Raw genomic sequence first — 24,565 nt, 5'->3', positions numbered from 1 at the left:
ACAGACACTCCCTTCAAAAAACATGGTGTATATTTGCATATAACCTACACACACCCTCTCACATACTTTAAATCATCTCTAGCTTACTTAAAATATCTAATATGATGTGACTACTATGTAAATAGTTGTTATATTTAATTGCTTGGGGAATAATGACAGGAAAAAAAGTCTACACATGTTCAGTACAGATGCAATTTTTTAAAGATATTTTCAATTTGCAGATGGTTGAATTCACATGAACAGAACCCAAAGACATGGATGGCCTATTATACAAGCTCCCAGGCCTGACCTTAACTCACCTCTTCTCCCAAACTCAAACTGTCTCCACTGCCTATAATCTGCACTTAGGATTTCACCAAATATGGTCAGAAGATCTCATTCTACAACTTTGCATATGCTTGTCCCTTCTTGAAAAAAAAAAAAAAAAAACAAATCGCATCCTTTCCTTCCATCTCCTCCCGGCCCCCATAGGGACACAGAGGTCATCCAGGCTCTCATCTGCCTAATTCATCCTGCAAGACTTGGCTCAAGGTCATAGCCTCTAGGAAATCATGCTTTAAATTTCCCTGACCAGTCATACTTCCATGTACTTTCTCCATGCACAATGTAAATTTCCAGATCCCTTGCAGTACTTTGGATGTAGCAGGCACTTAATAAATGTTTAATTTCACTGGAAGTAAATAGCAAGCACCAACACACATTCCTGAAAACTGTAGAAATACATCATAGAGAAGATGGCATTCTCTGACTGACCTCTCATCTTCTCCTCTTGGGCACGTAGGACCAAATCATCTCCAGAAAAGTAAAACATCCTTGGAAAAATTCAGACAAGCTAATTTTCAATAGGGTGACTTTTCTTCCCCAAATCCACTTTGGTTCCCAAACCACTAGTTTCTACTTCTCTTTGTTGCTGTTGTTGTTGTTGTTTGTTTGTTTGTTTTTGTTTTGTTTTGTATTGATTAGCACTCAGTCATCTTAAGTTAAACCAAACTTGGCATTTCTGAAATCAGTTCATGCCATATGACATAGGGAATGAGACCAAACAGGCCTGCCATTCTTCCAAGCTTCCAGGTCCCCTGATGGGGTACCCCCACCCCTGGACTTGGTCAATAAACCCCAAATTCCCCAAGTCCAATACAATTTTTTTAATGAACCACTTTTCAGACACTGTTCTCCAAAAACATATGGAAGTACAATCAGAAGGGATAAACATAAAATCTGACTAGCCATTTGAGGGCTTAAATTGTGTCCTTAAGAGTTCATTTAAAACAGGCTTTTATTACTCTTTAAGGCTGTACCTACCATGAATCCTGCAGGCAATTTTGCTTATTTTGGGCTAATGGGAATTTTATAGCCAAACCATTTCCTCAATCCCAAGAGAAGAAATCAGACTCATGAACTGAGTTCTTAAAAGAGTAGTGTGTGCCCCTCACCACACATTCTTTTCATACCTTTTCTTGTTCTGTATTCCAATTAGGAATTCAACATACAATTAAAATGAAATAATCAACAATAGAATAAAAATGGAAAAAAGGCAATTTTACTTAATTTTTGATGATTTTTTTATGCCTAAAACCCAAATACCTGGAAATAGCCCATGAGCATAGTGCAAATCCAGCTCACTTCACCAGGACAAAGGGACACAAAACTACCACATGACCTGCATGTATTTCTGATCTGTATATTTCTTAGAGACAGCAAAGTGATGAAATAGTGCCTTATGATCTCATAGCTTCATAGTATCAATATAATATGTTCAATATCTGGCATTGATATAAGATAATAAAATAGATTCTATGAATCACAAATGAATTTGGCTTCTATTGAACAAAATATGCTTTGGAACTTTTAAATATGATTAATATAATGAAATAAAACTGCAAGAGAGAAAAATACTTGCAACTTTTTTTCTTTATACAAACCAGTCACCCATCATTCTTGCACTTGATCTGTTCTGATCATAAATAATTCTAAACATGGGAGTCCTTCTTCCTTCCACTGGGCAGAATCACCCTGCTGCGGCCACGCCACCCTCAGCAGCCCCTTGTCAGGTAGCCAGCACCCACTGCTTCCTGAGAGGCAAGGGAGAAGGAACCAGGTGGAGCTGGTACTAAGCAAAGATAAAGAGAACCAGTAACACAACCATGAGTGACTGTCCCATCAAGCTCCCAGACTGACCTTCTAATGTGGACAGGAAAATGTCACCACAGGCCATTCCCAAAGATGAGTTCCAAAAATTGTTTTTGAAAAACATTATGTGAAAAAAAATCTCCAATAGGCAAAATGGGAAAGAAGAGAGACAATTAAAATCCTTGCCTATTGTTATAGGTGGGGCACTGTGCTTGAGGTTTTTGCCTAGGGTTCAATTTTAGGCCCCACAGGACAGACAACATTTTACCCCCACATTGTTAAAACAAGAAATCAAGGTTGAGAAAAGTAGAATGACTTTGTCTCAGTCAAGCAGCCACTTTGTCTTACGCCAAATCTATGCTGCCTTTCAGTGACAATTCACAAAAAGTCATGAATGGAATCCTCAGTTTCCCCAAAGTAATTTTTAAACATCAGTAAATATCACTTTGATGATCATAAAAAATAAGTCATATACAACACACATGTGAAATAATCCCTCTGTGATTAAGGCAATGCTCTGTGTGATTTTTATATTTTGGGAATATATAACATGATGTAACCTTTATGGTTGATTAAACAGTGTACTCAGGGATGGTTGAACTACTACCCTTCCTTCTCACTCTCTCTCTCTCTCTCTCTCTGTCTCTCTCCCTGGGGGGGGGGGGGGCACCAGAGACTGAATTCAGGGGGCATTCAACTACTGCGCCACATCCCCAGACCTTTTTTTTATTTTTTTATTTTGAAACAGAACCTCACTAAATCGCTAAATCACTGAGGACCTCACTAAATTTCAGAGGCTGGCTTTGAACTTGCGATCCTCCTGCCATAACTTCCTGAGCCACTGAGATTACAGACATGTGCCACCACACCCAGGCTCTTTTTTTTTTCCCATTTTAAAATAGATTCACCAGAAGATACATGGACTTTCTGTTCACAAAGGAAAGGAGGTTTCATGAAGGAAGGGAGGTTTCCAACCTCTTCCAGTGTTAACCTCTTGTATAACCACAGTACAATACCCAAACCAGGAAACTTATAAAATCTACTAATATAGATTTTACATTAGATTTAAACAGAGCTTATGTAGATTTTTACCAGTTTCATACATATGTGTGTGTGTGTGTGTGTGTTTCCATTCAGTTTTATCATATGTAGACTCTTATAACCCATCAACTCATAGAACTACACTAGCACCATAAGGCTCCCTCAGGCTATTCATTTATAGCCACACTCACTCTGCTGTATGCTTCCATCCTTAAACCCTGGCAATCGCTAATCAACTCTTCATGTCTACAGTTTTGTTATTCAAGAATGTTCTATTAAATGAATCATATGTGTGTAGTCTTTGAGATTGACTCTTCTCTCAGAATAGTTCCTCTGAGCTCCATCCAAGTTGTTGCATGGATCAATAGCTTGTTCTTTTTATGGATGAGCAGCATCCTCTAGTATGGATGTACCATAGCTTGTTTAACCATTTACCCACTCAACAACATCTGGGTTGTTCCAGGGTTTTGCTTATACTAGTAAGGCTGTTGGGAACATTGGTGTATAAGACTGTACGTGCACACTGGGTTTTGTTTTACTGCTCAAGAATGCAATTGCTGAGTCATATGGTAAGTGTATGTTTGTTTGTTTTTTTAAGAAATTGCAACTAATTTCCAGAGTGACAGAACAATTTAACATTTTCACCAGCTATGTATGAGATTCTCCATATCTTAAGTAGCATTTGATAGTGTTGGGTTTTTTAGCCATTTTGATGGGTAAATAGTGATATTTCATGGTGGTTTTGATTTGCATTTTCCTAATACCTAATGATACGAGCATCTTTTCATGTGATTAATTGCCATAAGCACTCAAGCATAGCAACATACATTATATATACTCTTTGATGAAATGTCTACTTATAGCTTTTGTCCATTTTCTAATTAGATTTTTTGTTCTGTTCACAAAGTTTTCCATAGAGCAAATGTGTGTTATATTGATGATATTCAAGTTATCAATTTTTCCTCTTATGGTTTTGTGTTAAGTCTGAAAATGTTTTGCCCAAACTTAGATCCCAAATATTTTCTCTGACATGCTTTCTCTAGACTATTTTTTACACTTCATATTTAAGTCTGTGATTAATTTGACTTGATATCTATATTATGTATAACGCATAGACCAAGTTTATTTTGTCAATGGATATCTAATTACTTCAGCAGCTACTATTGTAGTCATATTATAAGTAAACTGATTCGATCCATTTTATTCTCTTTTTCTTTTTCAGAATTGTTCCAGCTACTCTAGGTTCTTGGCTTTTTTATGTAAATTTTGGAATAAGCTTGTCTATATCTGCAGAATATCCCTATTGATATCATTCCTTTACATACCTTTTAAAAAATTATTTATATGGGAGATCAGGCTTGATCCAAACATCAATCAGGAACCTCTCCCACTGCCAGATGAAGCTGGCTTGTGTCTACCAAGTCCTACCCTAAATATTGAGAAGCATTTGCCAAGGAGCAGTCCAAGGACTTAAGGGTATCCCTAGGGGCTATAAAAATGCAGATGCCTACAACTGATCTTCATCCTCTTATTCGCCACCTCCTTTACCTGGGTTTGTTTCTAGAAAGTTTAAGCTAAGCTTCTTTTGCTTGAGATGTTGCCAGAACTGTGTGGCCAGCAGAAGAGGCCTCTGATTAAACAGGCCACCATATCTGCACAGTCTGAGGGAAGCTGTGTGGTGCCCCTCTGGTCTCTTGCCACAGAATCAGAGAGGGATTTTTGATGTGTTTGAAACACACATGGGCAGGGAAAATTCACCCATTCTAGAAACAGGACAAAACTGACAAGTACCTTAACCTATGGAAATAAGCCTGACACAGACTGCCAAATATCTGGCAAGAAAAGCAATTTCTGACTCATGTGATGAAACTGGGAGAGGAATAGGGACAAATCTCCACATGGCACACGTGGTCCACTCAGCACCCAAGCCAAGGTGGAAGGAGGTGCTGGGCCTTCAGTCTCAGGTTTCCTGAATCTGAGAGGAATCATTGATTTCTGAATTTTAGCTTATCAACAAAGACTTTTCTTCTTAAATTGTATTTGTTTTGTTAGTTAAATTGTTAAAATGAAGAAAATATGAAACACCAGCATGTAGTCAGTGGTGTATTGCTAATGTTTAATAACTGGCTCTGTAGTAAGAAAAAAACACTGATTTTACATTTTCTAATCCCAAGGTATAAATCCTCCCACCACAGTTGATTTCAAACTATTAATGTGCTGTCAGTGAGCACAGGGTTGCGAAGATAAGCACTCGAGCATATCAACATACAGAACCACAGATAGACCATCCCTACTCCCAAAATTCAAAACCTGAAACTTTTTGAGCACCAACATGGTACCACAAGAAGAAAATTCCACACCATGAAACTTTGTTTCACACACAAAAGCATTTAAAACACTGTAAAAAATTACTTTCAGGCTATGTGTATAAGTTATACATAAAATCTAAAATAAATTTTGTGTTTACATTTGGGTACCATTCCTGATCTATCTCATATATATTCAAAAATTATTAAACCTAAAAAAAATCCAAAATCTGACACACCTCTGTTTTCAAGCATTTTGGATCAGGTATATTTGACTTGTATTTATTTTAAAATTAGATGCTATTGTCTCTGTAAAACCTTTCACCTTCCTAACAGAAGAACATGAACCCTTGGCTAGAGTTCAGGGTATTTGTTAGCATCAGAGGCCCTGCTGTTTATCCCATATACCTAGATAAACTTACATAAGAAGAGCAATCACATCTTTTCAATTATTACAGTATAACTGGTCCCCCTTCTCCTAACTCTGGCATACAAAAACACATAATTTAACCAGGAGAACAAGCGTTCCAGGATCAATTAAGAGTACAGGTGTTCAATGAAAACTACACAAATGTCCATCAGAGCACAAATGGATCAACAAAATGTGGTACATACATACAATAGACTATGATTCAGTCTTTTGAGGAATACAATTATGATACATGCCACAACATGGAAAAAACTTGAAAACATTATGCTAAAATAAGCCAGACACAAAAAGACACATATTGCATGACTCCTCTTACATGAGGTAGCTAGAATAGACAAATGCATCAAGACAGAAAGTAGAATAGATGTTACCACAAAATGAATGACATTTGTTCAAAAGAAGAAAAATACCAAATACCTGGCATGTCATCAGTGGTGTGCTGCTAATACTTAACAACTGGCTCTCTACGGAGAAAAGGCACTGGATGGAGGGAGTTACTGTTGAATAAGTAGAGTTTCAACTTGGGATTGTGAAAAAATTCTCGAAAAAGAATGGCAACAGGTGTACCACACTCATGAGTGTACCTAATACCACTAAATTGTACACTTAAAAGAGGCTAAAATGGTCAATTTTTTATATTATGTGTATTCTGCTACAATAAAATCAATGCAAATGCCTGGGCCCGCCCATTCATTGGAGATTATGATTCACATGGTCTGGAGCGGGACTCAGGTGTCTGAATATTTTCAAGCAGCTGTGGCAATTCTGGGGTTAAAATAGGTTTAAGATCCACGAATCTAGTCTAGCCTCTGTTTTAGAGAAGAGGAAACCAAGGATTAGAAATAAGTGGCTAGGCAAAGGTCAAGTAACTAGAAGTGATAGATTCAACAACTAATGCCACACCTACTTCCAAGTCCTTTCCTCTTTCATTTCATTCTTTGAATAACTGAGAATCTTTATTGTACAATTTACAATATTTTTAGATGCCTAAAAATAAGAAAACATGACCCTGCTTTTACATTTAGCACCTCAGTATGGCCTTGCCTCTGGAGCTTGGAAGTTATTATCCTTGCTTCTGCATTCACAGCCTCATCAGGGTGGCCATGCCACAGTTCCCAGGGCCCAATAAAACAGAAGCTCAAAGAGTGCGTTCTGAGAATGCCCAGACGTTCCTGGGCTGTCAGAGAGCTATCTCACATATTCGTCCACAGCTGGTCGATGCCCAAGCACGTCTTCAGATAAACATCATGAGCCTTTAACCACCACACTCCAGGAAACATAAGGAGCTGGCTCTGGTGTAGACAGACTCACCCTGAATGAAGAAGGCACTCAAGTTCACAAACATACCAATGTGCTTTGTTCACCTTCATTATCATATAGTCCTATTACACACCAGCCTCTTCAGCAGACAGACTTCTAAGCAAATACACACTAGCTAAGATGAGATTCTTCTCAAAAAGGAGATCGAGAACATCAGATGTTAATAGAAATAAAAATAAGTACCAACTTCTGAAGAGATTGTGAGCCTATTCTTTGATAGTCCAGAAAGAATGCTATCATCGCAGCATAATAATCACTTTTAATTAATATAGCTAGCTGGACACTCAGGCGTCTTCATAAGTAGACACATGTCACATATACAGACATGCTTTCAATTTCACAGATGCCAAACTTAAAGAGCAACTAAAAGAGAACCTAGAGAGTTTGCAGGATATTTCACATCAAATCATTCCTTTCCTGGGCTTTCTGATACTGTACCCCAACTTCCCATCCAGAACACCTAGCTTTACTTTTCTCAGGTTGAGAGTCTCCATGAAACAATGCCATTAGAAACCTAAAAGGAAATGAGAATGTTTTGATTCCAAGACATGTTGTGATAATAAGCATCCCCACAATGAAATGTAATATAAGACAGTAAGGGGAAAACAAAGTGCTGAGCAGTTTACTCTTTAGAGTAGGGGCATTATAAGCAGGCACAGTATTGTTTTAAAAACACCTGCAGAAACCCCAAGCCAAGTTAGGGGTGCATTTTATACAATGATATAAAAAGAGAACAGGTGTGATATAAAAATGATGGTACCTAGGAAATCTGAAGTCATAATTGCAGAATATTATCTAGTAACTTTGCACAATTCAATGAGGCACCTATGAAAAAATTACACTTAGGTGAACACTAAGTCAATTAGCACTAAAATACACAACAGCCACTGCCAGGTGAAAAGACACTTAGACTGTGGTGGTTGTAAGGATTTTTGTTTTTACAGTTTAGAAAATTCAATGGGAAAAAAAAAAAAAAAAACAGTAAACGCCCAGGACTGATTGACAGGCATTCAGTCATTTTCTTCACTCCTACTTATCCCTTCTTATGCTCTCCCTATCATTCTCTCCCTACTTTTAGGTAAGCCAGTAATAACACATTAAATGTACACTTAATACTGAAGACACATATTGAACTAAAACGACTGGAATTTGGCCCCTTGGCCCCTTATGTCCTGTTTTTCTCCTAGTCCCCTTCTTCCTACATGTCTTCAGCGGGCACTCAGCGTATGCCAGGCATAAGTAGCAGGGCTGAGAAAATTATAGTCACTGTCCTTACAGAACTGTCAGTATGCTGGGAACACCAGAAAATTAAAGGCTAAATGATGAGAAGAGATACCTAGTTCTACAGTAAGTGTCCACAGTTGCCAGGAAGCAATGCCTAAAGTGAGATCTGAAGAAAGGGTCAAAGTCATGATTTCCAACCCCAGATAAATATCTACCTTGTATAATCCCATCTTTGCATATGAGCCAGACTTGTGCATTTGATCAATGTCATAGGTGGTTAGGTTATGTTAACTGGCAAAAGAGAAGAAATTATCTGGGTATAATTAAGGTTCCTAATCAGTTTTGACTTTGAGTTATCAAAAGGAAGATTATCCTAAGTGAGCCTGATGAACAGGTGAGTCCCTAACATGGGTCTATAAGTCAGAGAGGGGCTGTCCCATTGGCATTGAAGAAGAAAGCTATTCTATAGCTGCAAGAAACAGAATTCTGCTGATAACCACATGAGCTTAGAAGAGGATTCTGAGACTCAGGAAACTCAGACCTCCCTGGCACCAAGATTGCAGCACAACAAAGGACCAGCTAAGTATGCCCAAAATCCTAACCTATGCAAGCCATGAAATAATAAACAAGTTGTCATAACCAGCTATATATCAATAGAAAACTAACCTCAACCTCAGCAACAGAAGGCAGCTCTGAGGCTGGTGGCTGCTGTGTTCTGATAAGGCTATCAGGCACTTACATGTAAGATAACAGGGAGAACAGAGCCGCACAATGTTCTTTGTGCATAGCAAAGAACATTCTCAACTTGGCCCACTTTAGGAAAATGAAAACTGATGCACCCAAAGTCAGCGGCAAGCCTTAGAAATCTAATCTCCTAACTTAAAGGCAACCACAAACTCTCCACTTAAACTGCCTTCCCAAATCCTACATAATCCAAAAAACAAAACCCCTGAGAAAATGGGTTGAGGCAAATTTGACAAGGAAAGCTGATCTGTATTTTAAGTTTCCTTACCACTTTTAACAACAAAAGCAGATTTTTGTAAAGTATGACTTTAATGTTAACAAGGTCCTTTTAAATAAATAGGGTCATTTTTATTTAAATGCCAAAATAGCCTGGTTTATATTATGGGTAAGCAATCTAGGAATTATAATATTTTATACATCTTTTTTCAGTTAGGGAAAAAGGAAAAAAAAAGAAATCCCTATTGTTTTTTATTTTGTTTTTTCTTGTCTTTAGAAACATATTAATGACCCCCACTCAAATTTCTGGTGCTGGGTAGATAAAATGAGTTATACTGAGTTATATTTTACATCAAATCATTAAAATATATATGCAGGAATTCCAGAGACTAACACTTTCATTAAGAAGTGCATCAGAAATTCACTAAAGTTCCAAAAACTGGTAAAAAAAAAAATAACAGCAACACTGCAAACTAAGTATCTCAATGATGGAAAGTCAATGTAATTTCCCAAGATAAGTTTAAAGTGACAAGTTAGTGTCAGCACTAAAACAGCTTGGAGTAAATTTAGCAGAAACTTCTCTTGGAAGGATCCCAAGAAACTTATACAGAAGTTGACTCCAGGAAAAGACACAGGGTATCTGAAGTCAAGAGTGGTAGGGAACCTTGCTTTACTATAGACACTTCTGTACATTTTAACAGTTTGGTGTGCATTATCTGTTTAGAAATATTTGAACCTGGCAATGGTGCACACCTGTAGTCCCAGATACTCAGGAGGCTGAGGCAGGAGGACTGTTTGAGCCTACAAGTTCATGACCAGTCTGGGCAGAACCTCGTCTCAAAAGTTTTTGGTTTTTTTTTTAATTACAAAAGCTAAGTCACAAAGTGTCTCTCTGGAACACTACTGAAGAGGAAAAAATAATAATAAAAGAAAAATTTAATCAAAAACTAAATTTTAGGGTTCCCCTAAATTTAAATGCCAATTAGTAAGAAACTACTGCCTCCTCAACCAAGTGTTGTTTTCAATCACCTTCAGAAATCTCTGCCTACAAATGGCCTTTGAAATTGCTGGAAGAGGAAGAGGGCAGCAAGACCAGAGGCTACTGAAACAATCCTCATTCAGATGCTACTCCCTGCTTTATCTCCAGAGCCCTCTTGACTCTGGGTCTCCTACTTCTTATCCCACTGACAGACCTTTGTTCCAAAAGAGGGTTCGTCCTCATTTGGGATGCAAAACCCGAGGCAAGCCATCATCCAGGCTGATAATATAAAATAATTATCAAGGAATTTGGTCATGTCTAAATGGAAGGAAGGCAGAAGTTAAGGAAAGAACCACTTTTTTATGGAGGCAACAGACAATACACAGTTATGATTGCCAAAACAAGTTTGGTTAAAAGCAAACAGCCAGGTTGGCACACAGCTAACTCAGCTTTTTCATCTTAAAATGTTTAAACAATAGGACAGTTTACTCTGTTAACACAGAGAGCATGATTATTCTTATACAAGATTTTTTATTAGAAATGTTTATTCCTGTAGATGGTAAGTGGCTGGTTCCCTCTAAAATTAGTCACATAGCAATATTCTGAAAGGCATGATCATCTTCCAGGTCATTCTCAAAGGACTAAGAAAAGAGTCTTTATTTATAAGCTTTTACCATATAAATTATAATCTAAAACTAATAATGTTCAACCCATCACCATTATTCATAGTTTTCTTTCCTTAAGTCAGTAATTTTTCTGTACAAATGAGCCCAATTAAAATTCCCTATGCATCTGGCTAATTATTATTTATCAGAGCCCCTAATGGTTGGCCAGATTTTGGAAGTTAGTGTGCAAAACTGATGTTTTACTTCTTTCTTTTCATTTTACAAAACATCATAGGATAAATGTTAGGTAAAATATAAAAATTAAAACTACTCGAGCACAATGGTGCACACCAGGGAATCCCAGCAACTTGGAAGGCTGAGGCAAGAAGATCACAAGTTCAAGGCCAGGCTCAGCCACTTAGCAAGGTGTTACACAATGTAGTGAGACCTGTCTCAAAATAAAAGAATATTAAAATAAAGGGCTGGAGATGCAGCTCAGTGGTAAAGCAACCCTGGGTTCAATTTCCAGTACCAATAATAAAAAAATAAATAAATAAGTGTAGGTTAAAACTATTAGAAAATGCAAGCCATGGGGTCACAACCAACCAAAATAGAAGAGAAGGCACAATGAAATCAAAGATAAGAGATCTTATAGAAAATAAACCCCACTTGACAAATAAAAGACTATTTTTTTCTATCTTCCATCAAAGTATTGTGGACAATTAATATTTCATGTTCTATATGAAGAAAGAGAATGGAATTTGACCTATACAGCTTGAAACACACCTTATTCATTTATGATCCTCTAATAACAAACATATATTCAGATAACAAATACATTATTGTTCATGAAAGAACCCCAAATTAAAAGATGATTTTCAGTCCAAGTAAATATAGAAAAGCTGCCAAAACTGTCTGTTTGATTCCCAATGATCTCATTTGTTTTCATCAAACAATATTGAGGCTTTTCAAATTAGATTAATCTTTTGCCCAGTTATTAGGCTATTTGGATAAAAATTTATAACCATTATTAGCATAAGAATAATCTCAAAAGTACTTTGACACAGTTATTTGAGAGGAATTAGTTATAATATACTTATTTTTTGTTTGAAAGCATATTCTGGCTTCACAAAAGTTAAGAGCAATTTGGTAAGAAGCACTATCCCACTAAAATCTGGCAAAGGGATCAGTAAATACTTGTTGAATTAATGAATAAATGGAACATATGAGCAATCTGATTAAATCAAATAAGAACACAAATATACACATATGCACACAGAAACACACACACACATACACAAACACACACCAAAAAAAACTTTCTAAGAATACTTGTAGAAATCTGAGTTGTCCTAAAGTAGGTCTACTCTACTACCTTCTCTTTCATATCAACATCTATTTCAGAAAAAATAAGCAGAAATTAGGATAGGATTGTCATTTTATTGTCTGATCCACCTACCCTTCCCTAAACAATCAGTAATCAAAACAATCTTTTTTTTTACTTTAACATGTTTCCTAGGTGACATGGGATGCAATAATTACACAATGTCTATGCACAATTTCTCGCCTCCATTTGTACCATGACCTGCATCTGGGAACCCTCTCCAGACCAGTCCTCTATGGCTCTGATCCCTCTATGGCTCCTGATTGACTTTAATTTGATAATAGAAATATGGTGCCTCTTTGGAAGCCTTGCAGCATCTCCCGGATCTGTAGCCCTTGAGCATCCTCTTTCCCTATTCCTCCTCACTCTGGCATGCCTTCCCTGGACAACTTCCCCACTGGCTGGTGTTTCTTTATGCATCCTAATAGAGCAAATTCCTTGAGGGCATGAACACCTTCCACTTGATCTTTGGAAAACTAATACCTTGGTAACCGAATGACTCAACTTCCCTAGGCCTTCAGTTTCCTCATTTACAAAAATAAAGAAATTACCTCCTTGCTGTGAAGTCTAGTGATGAGCATAAACCAGCTAACCTAGTATCTAGCAATGGGGGGAAACATTGGCTTTGGTACTTCCATGAAGATAACAGTGGGGAAAGCATTTAAAATACTCCAGATATTCACCTCTCAACCAACAGGGCTTCAACAGCATGAAATGTCAGGTCAATTAAATGTCAGTGCCCATGACTGTTGTGAGCCCCAGATCAGAGCTCTTAGGAGATACAAGCAGGTAACACTTTTCAGAACACCATAAGGAGATCCCAACTTATAAGATTATTGTTCCTGTGGCAACAGCATCAGCACTGAGAAGCTGTGTGCCTAACCAGCAGCCTGACCTCAAATAAAGAAAGATAATGACTCTTAAAAACCTATCAGGACCTCTGTGACCCTCTATGACTGATGCACAATACAGATAAACTTCTGTAACTATTTAAAGGAATAAAGTGAGGCTCCACATAATCATAAATAAATCATGCACTTAATTAAAAAGTGGCCCAATTAGAAGAAGTATACATAGAAGTAAGCAGAAATACAACTATGAACTAATACAGAGACTTCAAATGGCCCAAATTTCTTAAGAAGACAGTGCAGAAAGAGAAAAATAATATGCCTCCTTCTCTTTGTACTTTCCCCATATGGATGTATCAAAACAAACAGAAAAAAATTGTAGCCTCTGAATTTTTTCCAAGGCTTTCAAATGCAGAGTGTGTTGTATGATGAAAAGAATTAGGATGATAATAATAGTATATCTCAACAGAAAAAAAAATCATTCTTAGGAATAACAGATGGTAAAACATTGTCCCTCTCTTCATCTAGCCTGTATTCCAAATTTGTTCAATTCTGTGAATGCAGTTCTGCAGCGGTGAACCCAAATCTGTGAAGACAGCATCATTCAAGTCTCGATTTATTGACAACAGTTGGTGCACTCTACAACCCACCGGGAAACAACGGCGATGATGGCCCTCAGTGAGGCTCTTGAGAGCATTTCTCACCCACAGAAAGAGGGGAGGAAAATATCCCTCATGATACGGAGAAAAGCAGAGAACTGGCATAAGAGTGTGAATGTGGTGGTCTAAATTGAGGCAATCAGCTGGATGGAATGGAAACAAGGGAATCTGGCAAGCTTTACAGGCAGGTGTATCATCTTTTAGGGAGAAAGGACTTTAAAACTCTCAACGGAATAGGACAGGAGAATAGTCTTACCTTTTGGGTAGCCTTTTAATAATGTCCACCAGAATTTAAAGCATGCACCCACACGCCCACACCACATACCACACACACACACACACACACACACATACACACACACACACGTGGACTTACACATGCACTTATCACATGCATGTATGCACACACATGCACAAGCACACACACAACACACACCACTTTTGGTCACAGGTTTCACAGACACATGTAGGCACAGCAGGCATGGCAAGGTGGCCTCCCTGATGCTTAGCAAAAGTCTGAAATCCAGATATATATCGACTGGGAGATGTTAAATGAATTATTGCACATCAATGCTATGGAACCCATAAAACAACTGGAAAAGCATGAACTGGCCTGGGAAAATTCCTAAGTCATATTATTGGAGATTTTTAAAAAGCAAACTGCAAAAGACTATGTAGTTTCATTCCATCTCCATACAAATAAAAGCACACACACAAAATTATATATATGACTCCAAGAGGCCTGGGAAAGATATAATACATTGACGACAGTGATTATTTCTAAGCAGTTGACAGTTATTATTTCTTTTTTTTTAAAGAGAGAGGGAGAGAGAGAGAGAGAGAGAGAGAGAGAGAGAGAGAGAGAGAGAGAGAGAATTTTTAATATTTATTTTTTTAGTTATTGGCGGCCACAACATCTTTGTTTCTATGTGGTGCTGAGGATGGAACCCGGGCCGCACACATGCCAGGCGAGCGTGCTACCGCTTGAGCCACATCCCCAGCCCCAACAGTTATTGTTTCTTGCATTTGTTTTAGGCTCAAAAAGGACTCTCTATCCCCTTTCCTGGACAAATGTTTTGGTGTGGTAATGTATTAATGTAGTGGTTGTCTAATGAGAGTTAAAATTAAACATAGCTGTGCTAGGAAAGAGAAGGAGGGAAAGAGAGGTCAGAAAAGAAAAAGACCCCAAAAGATAATGGGAAGTGGTTAGCCAGTTCTTGGGGTTCAAGTTCCCCTACTTCCACTTATTTACACAACTGAACAACTAAGAAAGACTTTGCCTAAGCTTCAGCAGCATATCAACATCTGAGTTAGATCTTCTCAGCTTTTAGGATATGCTCAGCTTGATTTCTTGTATCATCATTCTAGTTACGTACAATTTTCAAAAGGGAAATAAACAAAGGTTCATGGAAAAAACATAGTTTCCCAGCTACAAAAGCAAAGAGACTTCTCACCCCCAAATTCTGAGTAGGACAGATAATGACTATCAGCCTCTACAGAATGTGGCTCTTCTTCTTCCTCAAAAACAACCTCTCACTTCTCCCCTTCCTTTATCTGGTAGCAGGATCCTCCAGCCTCAATGTACCCAGGGTCTCAAAGGAGACTTGAAAATGTAGAGCAAGAGCCCAGGCCCAGAGTTCCTGATACAGCACGTCTACAAGATTGATGGTGGGACACCTAGAGCTGTCCCTGTCTCTGTCACTTACTTGCTCTGTGATCTTAGGAGAGTGAATAAACCTCTCAATTATACTATTTGCTCATGCATAAAATGGGGCTCTGGTAGCGCCTCAGCCAGTGCCTGGCTTCAAGTACAAAGTCCCAGAGAACTGCCTCTGCCACTTCAATAAAGAAGATGACCATCTTGGTGACTATAATTACTACTGGGCAAGGCCCGGGAATCTGCATTGTAACAACTGCTTCCATGACACATTACATTTTGAGAATGTTTATATTCATGATTCCCGGTGGCGGGGAGAGGGGTGATGACAGACCACAAGAAACAGTCCTCAAGGGTCACTTGAAGCAATTCAAGTTTTCACTCTAGCTCCTCTAAGAAGCCTGAAAGCCCCAGACCCTGTACCCATCCCTCTAGGTTAGGCACACACTGTGCGCACCTCTGCAGGAGGCCTGACCACTTCACTTGGGGAGCAGCTTTCAAAAGTACTCTGAACGCAGTTGCCTTTCAGAATACAGGAAATGTCAGTCCATCAGTTAAGATTTGAAAAATTAGACACTCAAGGCCGGGCGCGGTGGCACATGTCTGTAGTCCCAGCAGCTCAGGAAGATGAGACGGGAGGATTGCGAGTTCAAAGCCAGCCTCAGCAAGGGGCAAGGCATTAAGCAATTCAGTGAGACCCTGTCTCTAAATAAAACACAAAATAGGGCTGGGGATGTGGCTCAGTAGTCAAGTGCTCCTGAGTTCAAGACCTGGTACCAAAAAAAAAAAAAAAATTAGACTCTCAATTTCTTTGCTAAGAAAAATTCACTGCATATTATATATATTTTATAAATTATTTAATTTACATATTATTCCCTATATCTGATTAAATTTTTTGACTCTTTGGCAGCTTTGCCTAGAGATCGTTTGGTTCTAAAATAAAGTATTATCAGCAAACTTCTGGGTTAGCATGATTCCCCGTTGAATCACTCCTTTAAAAACAGAAAAAAAAAAAAACCTTAATGTTAGCACGTAGATGCCTGTTAGAAAACTTAGCAGAAACACAGCTGCTACTGCCTCAGAATTTCTGCAACATACTAATGATTTGTTGTGGTGGTGTTTTTCCCTTTGTGAACAGAAGATAACAAAAGCTTAGGAGGGGTTTACCCGATTCATGGGTGACCAAAGCCCGAGTGGCCTCTGAGTTAATACCAAAATCTGCACTACACTCAGTGCCCTCTTGAGACTATCTTCGGGATCACTCTTCCTATGCTCCACAATGCACTTTAGTTTCAGTGTATCATCACTTTTGTTCAAGGCTAAAGTGCAGGGTATAATCTAAATGCCCCCAAATGGGGTTAGAAATGATCAAATAAATGCTAATACTTTCCCACAACAGAATCTTATGTACCTGTTAAGAACAATATGTTCAGATAAATGGAGATGATATATCCTAACATTAATCTGTAAAATCATCATCATCATCATCATAATAATAAGTGATATAACTAGTAAAATATCAATCACATAAATACTTTCACACGGGAAAAATATAAAAATAAATATACCAAATATTAACAATTCTTTATATCAATTTACCAAATGTTAAAATTGTTAGTCTCTGGATGGTGAGATGAAAAGTAATATCAGCTTTTCTACAGTTTGGACTCTTTTTCAAAGCTTTTCATGTAAGCACAAATAACTATCCTAATCAGAAAAACATAAATGAACCAAAATCCTAGTAGTCTTAGTACCTAAGAGTGAATAAATGAATACAACATGCTTTCTTTCTTTCTTTCTTTTCTTTTTTTTTTTTTTTTTTTTTTTTTTTTTGTTCCAGGGATTGATTCTAGGAATGCTGAACCACTGAGCTACATCCCCAGCCCTTTTTATTTTTTTATTAATTTATTTTGAAACACAGTCTTGCTAAGTTGCTTAGGGCTTCGCTAAGTGGCTGAGGCTGGCTTTCAACTTGCATTCCTCTTGCCTTAGCCCCCCAAGCTGCTGGAAGGTGTGTGCCACAGTGACCAGCTAGGCTGTGCTTTCTAAAATCCATGAGATAAGCCTTGTTTTGTGAAGTAGAGAGAGAAAAGCAAGTACCTTTAGCATCCTCACCCAGGGCCCCTGAAAAGTCAAATGCCTTTAGGGTCTCTGTCAGGAAGCGCCACTTCAGAGTGAGTAGAGATTCCTGACCTTCCTACAAATGCCTTGAGATGACTATCCTAAAGAGAACTCAGGAAGCTGAATTCACTGGTCTATTCTTGGATCTAGATAAATTAGAAAAGGCTTATCTGGTTAGAAAGGTTTATCTTGATCATCCAAAAGGATGCTCAGAAAATGTGTCTGTCCTGGTTTATTTTTTTTCCCTTGGAAGACTAGGGTAAATGAAGAAAAGGGTGAATAAAATGGATACAGCCCGATGAGAAGGAGAGGAGGGCTATTGCTTGACACACCAGAATAGCCCAAGTTCCCTTATGTACCAGGGATCACTGGGAAAAGAAACACAGTGATAATGTGTGCAAAGAGATAAAACATTTTGCACTAATTTTCCTTTAACTCCCTACAACACTGTCACTATGCTCACTTGACAGGCAATAAATAGGAGAAGGGAGGATCCAGGTCTCCACTGCTCTCATGGTAATGGTGTTGAGTTAGTTAGCTTCCAGTGGCTCCATACACAGTACCACAAATGTGTTGCACATGGGTGGACAGTAGAATGGGGTTATCCAGGCTGGGAAAGATGGGGAAGGGGAATAGGTAGAGGTTGGCCATTAGGTACAAAATCACAGTTAGATAAAAGGGATACATTCTGATGTTCTATAGCACAGAAGAGTGACTATTGTTAAAATAACTTAGTATATATTTCAAAGCAGCTGGAAGAAGGATTTTAAATGTTCCCAACACAAAGAAATGGTGCATGTTTGAAATGATAGATATGCTAATTGGACTTATCTGATCATTATACTTTGTATGCATATATGGAGATATCACATTGTGTCCCATAAATGTGTATGATTATTTTATGATTAATTAAAAATAATAATAATAAAGACAACAGGAATTTATTTTCTCACAGTTCTGGAGACTGGGAGTCCAAAATCAAGGTGCTGGCAGGCAGTGCTCTACCTGCAGGATCTGAAGAAGGCCCTCCTGGTCTTTGCCCAGCTCCTCCTGGCCCTAGGCACTCCTTGGTTTATAGCAGTATCACTCTAGTATCTGTGTCTCTGGTCCCATGGCCCTCTTCTCAGTGTGTCTGTCTGTCTCTGTCTACTCCTCTTCTTATAAAGATATCGGTCACACTGGATTTGGACCCCCCCCCCGCCTACTCCTGTATGACCTTACCTTAACTAATTTTATCTGCAAAGATTCTATTCCCAAACAAGGTCACCTTTTCTGACGTTCCAAGTGGTCATGAAATTTTGGGGAACGCTTCCACCCAGCACTGCTGGGTTCTGACTTAGGAGCACGGCTCCTGAGCCCACGCCCTGAGTTCCTGCCTTTACATGGCCTCCTGGGTACCCCTCATGGTGGTGCACTGTCTGCACATACACTGCACAATGTCAAGACCCCGTCCCATCCTCAATGAGCTGCTCATCTCCTTAACACGAGTGAGATACCAAAGAGAGAAAAGCACATCACTGAAGTGTCCCCTTCTGGATGCCAGAGAAGTTGAAGAGTGTGGAATGAGGGCGGATGGCCTTGGACATAGGCGGCCTCCAGACAGGGTAGGAGGAAGGGGCTACACTGAGCTAAGACAAGGTGCCACCAGAACAGCCCTCAAGACAGAGCAGGAGTGCCGGAGCAGGACGGGAACAGAGGCTGGAGTCAGGAGATCTCAGAGCTGCTTCACAAACAAGCAAAGGGACTGAGATTTAATTTTGGAAGGAAAGAAAAAAATGTAATAGGGGTGAAATTCAGGTTTAAGAACTCCTCTGGCCGAGGAGGGCAGAGTGAGCACAGAGCCTGGAAAAACCAAGTTGTCAAAACCTATTGACAAAATACGCTGGGGCGCTTGTGCATGGATATGCACAGGCATCATGTCTACATCTTCTCCATTGACAAGTCAACAACTTGCTTTAGAAAATGAGCCCAGTATGCAGATGCTCACTGTACCTTCATTCCTTCACCGGGAGTCCCCTTCCAGGCAGTCCCTTAATCCATATGCAGGCATACCCCAGCTTCCCTCCAAAACCCAACTGTACCCCAGCCAAGAGCCGAATAAAAAGGAAGGTGAGAGAAGGAGAAATAAAAATATCTAAGTCACAGCCAAAAGAGAAAGCAGCCAGGAGAGAACTAACTCACCTTTGCATCGCTCACAGCAGGCGCCCCTCTGCTTGATGGCCAGCGCACAGTCTCTGGACAGCACTGGGCACTTCTCTCTCTTACACGTCACTTCTTTGTTCTAGGCAAAAAAAGAAACAAGAGACATTTGAAATCAACTTCAAACAGAGTTCCCAGCATCCTAACCCATGGCGGAAGTTTTCCTCTATATCTTGCTTTCATCTTGGCAAGAAGTTCTGTGATAGCAAATAGAATTTTTCTCTCTCTGAAACAGAAATATCCATCCAGGACCACGGGACTTTTGGAAAGCACAGGGTTTTTGGAGATGAGAGGAGCTGAAAAGCCCTTTCTGTAAAAGCCAACTTTGCCCAGATAACCGAATGCTCAGGGAGAAGCTTTCTCCAGCTGCATTCTAAGGTTTCCTTTTAGTACACACTCCAGAAATGATAATATTTGTGTAAATCATATTTTGCCCATTGGGCTACCTGGGCCAGGACTGCATCGTGAGAACAAAAATATTTTCTCACGGCCGTCCAACAATCCTTAATAGTTGAGTGCATTAAAATGCAGCAATCTAAACTTCCAACTCAAATAATGACAAAGTTGAGTATTGAATCAGCTCAGTAAGAGAAAAAATAATATTCCACATGCCAAGCAGAGACACAGTCGTCAGTGTTTTATAGCCGTGGGACAGCTGCGTTACATTAGCACTTATGCTAATGAAAGTGTGGTAAGCATTTGCATCTTTGGTTTTATCCCGAAAGGTTAGCTGTTAAAATGTCTCAGAGAAGATCCAAACATGATGTGTATGCCTGTCTGTAGGAGTGCGCCCACACAATCCAAAAGACTATGTCACAGAACTGCACCGAGTCTTAACAAGAGTTTACTAGGTGTTGTGGCTTTCATTCTTACTTCAGTCCTATGAGGTAAATTTTGTCATCATCCCCATTTTACAAATAAGAAAACTGCTGTTCAGAGAGAGTCCCAGACTTTTCCAACTTGACACAGCTTCACGACGGGAGAGGTGGAACTCAAGCTAATGTCACAAATGTGTGTACACGGCTCCCTAACTTGGGTTAAGGCTGGTGCTACCAACTCCGTTGCCTGGTGTGAGAGTAGCTTGGAGAGGAGCAACTGGCCAGCTCTGCTCACCTTAAAATAAACCTAGATCCCTCCTGGGATATGGACTGAAGGAATCCCAACTCAGCCATGACCATGAACTTGAGAAGACTCACAAATGTTCCCCCACACTTCAATATCAGAGACCAAGGAAGAGTTCACCTCACCATCTCTAGTCTAGAACCAAGAAGATGTGTGCATGTGTAAATGTGAATGAGTGTGTGTATGTTTGTGTGTGTGTGTGTGTGTGTGTGTGTGTGTGTCTTAAAGGCTGGGAGCCTAAGCCAAGCCCATATATTGAAACCCGGCCCCAAGGCTATTGTTCTAAGACAAAGTTTATCACCTACATTATTTCAAATTCCCTGGCCTCTGATACATTCCCAGGGTCTAATTCTAAGATTAATCCAGATTGTCACCCTCTGTCTTTTCATCAGATATTTTGTGAGTCCCAGAACCCCAATACCTTGAATTCAACCATCACAGCTCCCCTGAGTAGGTCAGGGGGTATTAGGAGGACAGGGCTCACCTTCCAACAGCTCCATTCCTGCATTAGTTCTGTTGTTTCCTTACCATATGATTTTGCAAGACCTCCTGAGTCCCACTACAACCCATGTAAACAGCCTGAGGCTATCCCTGGACCTGCCCAACCACCCAGAGACTGAGCATCAATCCACTGCCACCTGAACCCCATTCCTGAAGGGCTGTTGTTGCTGATGGTCTGCATTTATCATTTACTGGTAGGATTGGAGGGTGTGGCTTCTAAGCAATCCAGTCTCTCTCTCTCTCTCTCCCCCCTTCCTCTCTCTCTTGTTTTTCCGGTAGCTGGTATTTTCTGGTGTTTTTCTGATGGTGAAGTGCCTTCCTGGGGTTAGCCTCATTTACTCCTTAAGATCCTAGGAGACAGTAGTCTTCATCCTTAACTGCAAATGAGAACCCCCCATGGAGTTCTTAACAAAGGCTGAAGCTGCGGCCTACCCCTTGAATCTCAGCTGTCATCTAAGGACAAGCATTAGTGTATTTTCCAACTCCCAGGTAATCTGAGGCCAGCCTGGATTGCGAACTACTGCTCTAAAGAGAGTATGCTTATTCCTAAAGAGGCTAGGAATGAGTGAGGAGGTGAAGGAGCTGTCCACTCTTCCTCTGAACAACAGACGGGACGTTCTGGCTCCAAGTTCCTTCCCTCACTTTGATTCTTTACAATGAGGGTGGTATCAAAGCTAACTGTAAGTCACAGCCCATAGATTTATTTTTTATAACGTTTCTCAAATTACAAACCTAACATAGTGACGGTCAGATATTAAATTAAAGAGATCTATGTTAAAAAATTAAAAGTGTCATCAAACTTACTCTCACCAAAATCATCAAGACTAGCTGTCAGACACACAGGCTGCTGGGCCTTATTAAGTGTGAGTTTGCTTTGCCAAGTGCAGCTTCTGCAAGTCCTGTTTTGATATGGACTGCCCCACTCCAGGTTGACTGTGACAGGAATTTCTTCCATAAGCAGACTTTGTCACCACAGCTTGATGCACTCAGCCAGCTTGGCTGCACCCTTAGAGAAGGGCCACCAGAAGTGCGGGTCCTCCCTCCTGAAAGGAAGACTCCTCAGGCACAAGGAGTTCAAAGCTCTCAGGCACAGTGGCAGTCAGAGTGGTGTGAAGATGCAATTTGGGATCTGATAAATAAGAAGGCACACATTCTTCCATAGGAACTCCTTGCTAAATTATAAATCTGGGAGTCAGTCAAAATCCATAACAGGATCCCAACATTCATAATAAATAGCTTGTAATTATAGTCCAGCACAAAAGTTATTCTAACCAGATGGTTTGTAGATTCCATCTGGATTTTTTTTTTTCTGTACACACAGAGTAAGAGAGGAGGACAGAAAGAACAAAACTAAACCTGTAGGCTTAGTGGAGTTTTTCCCCTTTCTGATTACACTTAGTTTTTTAAATGCTGACAAGGTCATGTTGGTAGGGAACTGCCATAGCTGATCATTTATTTCCCTGGTGTCTGATTGACGTGGATATGAAGATATGCTTAGAATCTCCAGCCCTCATGGGAAAAAAAAAAATTAAAAGTCTGGAGAATCACTGGAGACTGATTCCTCTGTCTCTTTAATTGAATGCAGCAGCTACAGGGTAAATTCAAACACAGGTTAATTAAGACCACTCCCTTACTTCCCTGATTTTGCCAAGAGAAAAAAACACACATCCTCAAGCCACTGGCTCTGGTGAGGAATGACACACACAAAGCCACACCTCCAAGGAGTCTCTGATCTTCTCAGTCACCTTGTCCTGAGGACACCAAACAATCACTGTGGCTCCAGGTCACAGTTCACTCAGTTTACTTTTTCATTCAAGAAACATTTTCTGACACTGGCTCACATTCAAGGTACAATTTCTACAATGTGTTCAGGCTCGAGGCTAAGAATCTCTTATGTATTCCTTCACCAAAAATTCCACATCATCCCCATTTTACTGATGAGGAACCAAGTTAGGAAACACACAAAAGGCAGATCTGGAATACAAATAGGAAGAGATCTGTTATTTAAATGTACTTTCTGTACTTTCCAAGCTTTTGGGATACAGAGAACAAAACAATGTCCCTGCCCTGAGGACCCTGGACAGACTGAGGTCTTCTCCATGCATGTGACCTGAGCTCTCCAAAAGAATAACTTCAAGAATCTGCATCTTCACCAGCCATGGGAAGTCAATGTCTTCTGGTAGCAAGAAAAGTGGTTCCAATCTGGACATTGACAGAGAAGTGTCTCTCATAACTCTGAAAGCAAGATTGGTATCCTCAAACAGTTTTCCCCAAATTCCAGCTAGGGTTGGAGTCTCTCTATTTCTAAGCAAACAGAAATTATAGGGAAAAAATTGCATTCAAGGAAAAAGATGAAAACCTAAAAAAATCAAACTAACTACAGTAGGAGTGACAAATCTGATCTCATCTTCCATTCTCAGTCTCCTCTCTGTGTTCATCACTTTTTCTGGTCAGCCAGCCATGATTTGCCTGCTGTCAAAGGTGTCTCTCTGTATTATTGCCTCCTTTCTGAAAGACAGACAACAGATGCCCTAACATTGACCACATACACCAAAACCCAAAATGTATCCTCTGGAGACACCTCAAATGAAGTGCCAACAGGTAAAAGTAAAGGGGAGAGGGGGAAAGGAGTAAAAAAAAAATCTACATGGCTGGCAACAAAGGTCTGTAAGGATGGGAGCCAAACCACAGACTGAAGCCACAGCCAAGTTCAAGCAGGATTCTGGCGGCTGGCTTGCTGTATCTGAGACCTGCCACTAGATGGCAGCACAGAGTTCCCTGGCTTTAAAAATTGCAGCCCTGAGCCTGGCTCCCATCACGGGAGCATTTTTCAGTGTCTGGTGGGGAGGGAAATGAACTCTCCCTGTTGAGAGTTGGGCAGAAGGGTGCAGAAGATAGTAAAGCACCAGTGTTAAATGTTTCTGTTTGCTTTCTTCCACCAGACAAAAACGTTTTTGAGATGATTTTATTATATTCCCAGCCAATGACTTGAAGATTTTTTTTTAATTCTTCCAGAACTAATCCTATTATGCAATATGGAAAGTATTACCTGATCTGTCGTTTATGCTTTAAAAAAACC

General features: G+C 39.6%; 1 protein-coding gene across 1 annotated transcript in view; it reads right to left on the bottom strand.

The window, feature by feature from the left end:
* The window catches only part of LOC144253713 (BMP-binding endothelial regulator protein-like), a 63,182-nt gene that overhangs the window by 13,307 nt on the left and 25,310 nt on the right, over window positions 1-24,565 (bottom strand). Inside the window, exon 2 of the mRNA XM_077796437.1 lies at window positions 19,846-19,945. Coding sequence (XP_077652563.1) covers window positions 19,846-19,945 — 100 coding nt within the window. The remainder of the gene's footprint in view (window positions 1-19,845; window positions 19,946-24,565) is intronic.

This window comes from Urocitellus parryii, chromosome 3 (genome assembly GCF_045843805.1).
Source record: "Urocitellus parryii isolate mUroPar1 chromosome 3, mUroPar1.hap1, whole genome shotgun sequence".
Lineage (NCBI taxonomy): Eukaryota > Metazoa > Chordata > Mammalia > Rodentia > Sciuridae > Urocitellus > Urocitellus parryii.
The sequence above is the reverse complement of the archived record's forward strand: the minus strand, read 5'-3'. Positions and strand labels throughout refer to the sequence as shown.